This window comes from Elephantulus edwardii, unplaced genomic scaffold (assembly GCF_000299155.1).
Source record: "Elephantulus edwardii isolate Elephantulus edwardi_28Jun2011 unplaced genomic scaffold, EleEdw1.0 scaffold00042, whole genome shotgun sequence".
NCBI classification, from domain to species: Eukaryota; Metazoa; Chordata; class Mammalia; order Macroscelidea; family Macroscelididae; genus Elephantulus; species Elephantulus edwardii.
This window is the reverse complement of record NW_006399792.1, coordinates 14,405,140-14,407,665: the sequence shown is the minus strand read 5'-3', so window position 1 is coordinate 14,407,665 and position 2,526 is coordinate 14,405,140. Positions and strand designations below refer to the sequence as shown.

General features: G+C 34.0%; 1 protein-coding gene across 1 annotated transcript in view; it reads right to left on the bottom strand.

Moving 5' to 3' along the window:
* Positions 1–936: 936 nt before the first annotated feature.
* The window catches only part of ANTXR2 (anthrax toxin receptor 2), a 158,130-nt gene continuing 156,540 nt past the window's right edge, over positions 937–2,526 (bottom strand). Inside the window, exon 16 of the mRNA XM_006885333.1 lies at positions 937–1,038. Coding sequence (XP_006885395.1) covers positions 937–1,038 — 102 coding nt within the window. The remainder of the gene's footprint in view (positions 1,039–2,526) is intronic.

Below are 2,526 nucleotides of genomic sequence, written 5' to 3'. Positions count from 1 at the left end.
GGAAATTGTGCTAATACTTAATGGAAATTACTAAAGTTATTTTAGACAAATTTCTAAAACCAAACAAACCTTAAATAAGCTTGCTTGGTGGGAGAAAAAAAATGTACACATATAGATAGACAGATCTATGATTGTTTTTACTTGGTGTCAAGTCAGAACTGACTCATAGCTGACCCTGCAGGGGGTTTTCAGAGGCTATATTATGGCACAGAAGGAGACTGCACATCTTTCTCCATTGGAGCAGCTGTTGGATTTGAACCACTAGCCTTTGGGTTGGCTGCACAACTCCTTATCCACTAGGCCACCAGAACTACACACACATTTCTGCCATCAAGGAAGCCTATTTGCACAGTTATGCATGCACGTCAACATCATAGACTTCTATAATGCTTTGTAACTTTGAAAACGGTTTCACAAGATTCATAAAATCAGAAAATGTTAACTGTTGGAGAAAGGGAAATATATATTTATATCCAAGGAAACTGAGTTTCTGAGGCATTTCCCTCTCTTAGGCTTTATTACTAGTAAATAATGGAGACTTCAACTAAGTCTTTCTTTCCACTTGGCCACACCTCTGAACATATTATCTCTAAGTCAGTAATTGAAGGAATGATTTGGCTTCTTAAAACACATGTACAAATGACCATAACTAGTATGTGTTACTTGAAAAAGGACTTAACGCCAAATGACAATTTAAAGAAACATTCCAATAAAAGATCATCATCTATTAGGCATTTTATATAATAAGAATTGACTATATTAAAAAGAGTTCTTTCCTCAAGAGTGATATTATTGTTCAGGGCCACCAAACTGACTATAATTCATAGCAACCTTATGAACTCAGCTCAAACTCCTGTCCTGTCCTGGACCATCCTCACAGTCTCCACCATGATCAAGCCCATCACTGCAGTCACTATGTCAGCTTTTGTTACTCATTCACTTCTTCATTCTACAAACCTCATCTCCTTCCTGAGGTCGCATCAAGGAGACACGGTCGTACTGCCGCCGCAACAAAGCCCAGAGTGCATCAAGACGTCCCTAAAGAGAAAGGTGATACATAAATTCCCAGAGGATGTACTCAACCTCTGTTTACTGAATCAGTGACAAATTAAAATGGCAAAAATAAAACCTTGTTCTTTATGGTACCTCTTTTCTAAACTAAATCTAAATAAATAAAAACTTTGAGGTCCTTACTGTCAAGAAAGTATTCAGTTGTTTCCGTCTCTTATTTGACTAAACTTTAGTTATTTAATCTTATTTTTCTACTTTTTAAGATTTTTAACTTATTTACATGTGTGACTTTTTGTCTCTTGCAAATTTTTTTTTTCTGTTAAATTGCCCTAAGGTTGAATTGATAAGGATTGGGAAGGGGGGTGTCCTCACAAAAACTATCAATAGGAATAAAAATTAGTTCAACACTTAAGCAGCAGCATTATGACATCAATAAAGAACTTAAAACATTTTAGTTTCTATAATTATTTCTTTAAAAATATAGTCTACTCAGTTACTATACTACACACTCAGCTGCACAAACTTTACTCAAAGTCATATTTCAAAAGATTATGTTTATGGATATTTATTTAGTTCATCCGATTCTCCATAATCTCAGTCTTACCCTTGGAACAGATAAATCAATGATGTATTTTCATACATAACATTTATTTTGTATTCCTATAAAATTGGGTTGTTTTAAGTTTGCTTTAGCATGTTGCCAGTGGACAATACTGAAGGATAAAACTTACTCTTAAAAAAGAATGTGAAGTGTGTAAGGGAAGAGCTTCTCTGTAATAGGTCTCCAGATCCAAGACTCCTGTGATCTCATTCACAAGAATATTTGTGCTTTATAAAAACAACGTTGAAATATGCTTTTTCCCGTAATATCTGTATTTTGGAACTGATACAATTTCCTTTTTCCTTTGGTGTTATTTTTGCATTTATGTAATAATTTGTATTTATAAATAAGAGTTAAAAATATTTTTAAAGACTAAAGCCTACAAAAATATATCTACTTCAGTGTTATTTAGAATAGATTTGATATTTGAAATGATACGCTTCAGTATGTGTTCATTATATATGGCCATACAATTTAATGTCAGGCAACGATTAAATGTGAGGGTAACTGTTGTTGTTTTTATGTGCCACTGAGGTAGTCCTACCTTACAGCTGACTCTCCAGTGGGTTTTTCAGAATCTGTAAAACATATGGAAGGAGACGGCACATCTTTCTCCTGTAGACCAGCTGATGGATTAGAACCACCTGCCTTTGGGTTGGCAGCACAACTCCTTATCTCCTAGGCCTCTAGAGCTTCCTGAGAGTAACTAAGAGTTTATAATAACATGGAGAAATGCTCACTTAGAAATGCTTTTTCAATATGTGAAGAAGCAGAATAAGGAAGTTCTGTACAGAGTATGATCTCAATTATATAAAATATTATTTTAAAAAACTAGGAAGTTATAGTCATTGCACTGGGAGATGATGGATATTTTTCTTCCTTAAAATATTTTAACTATTACAGTAAATGTTTTA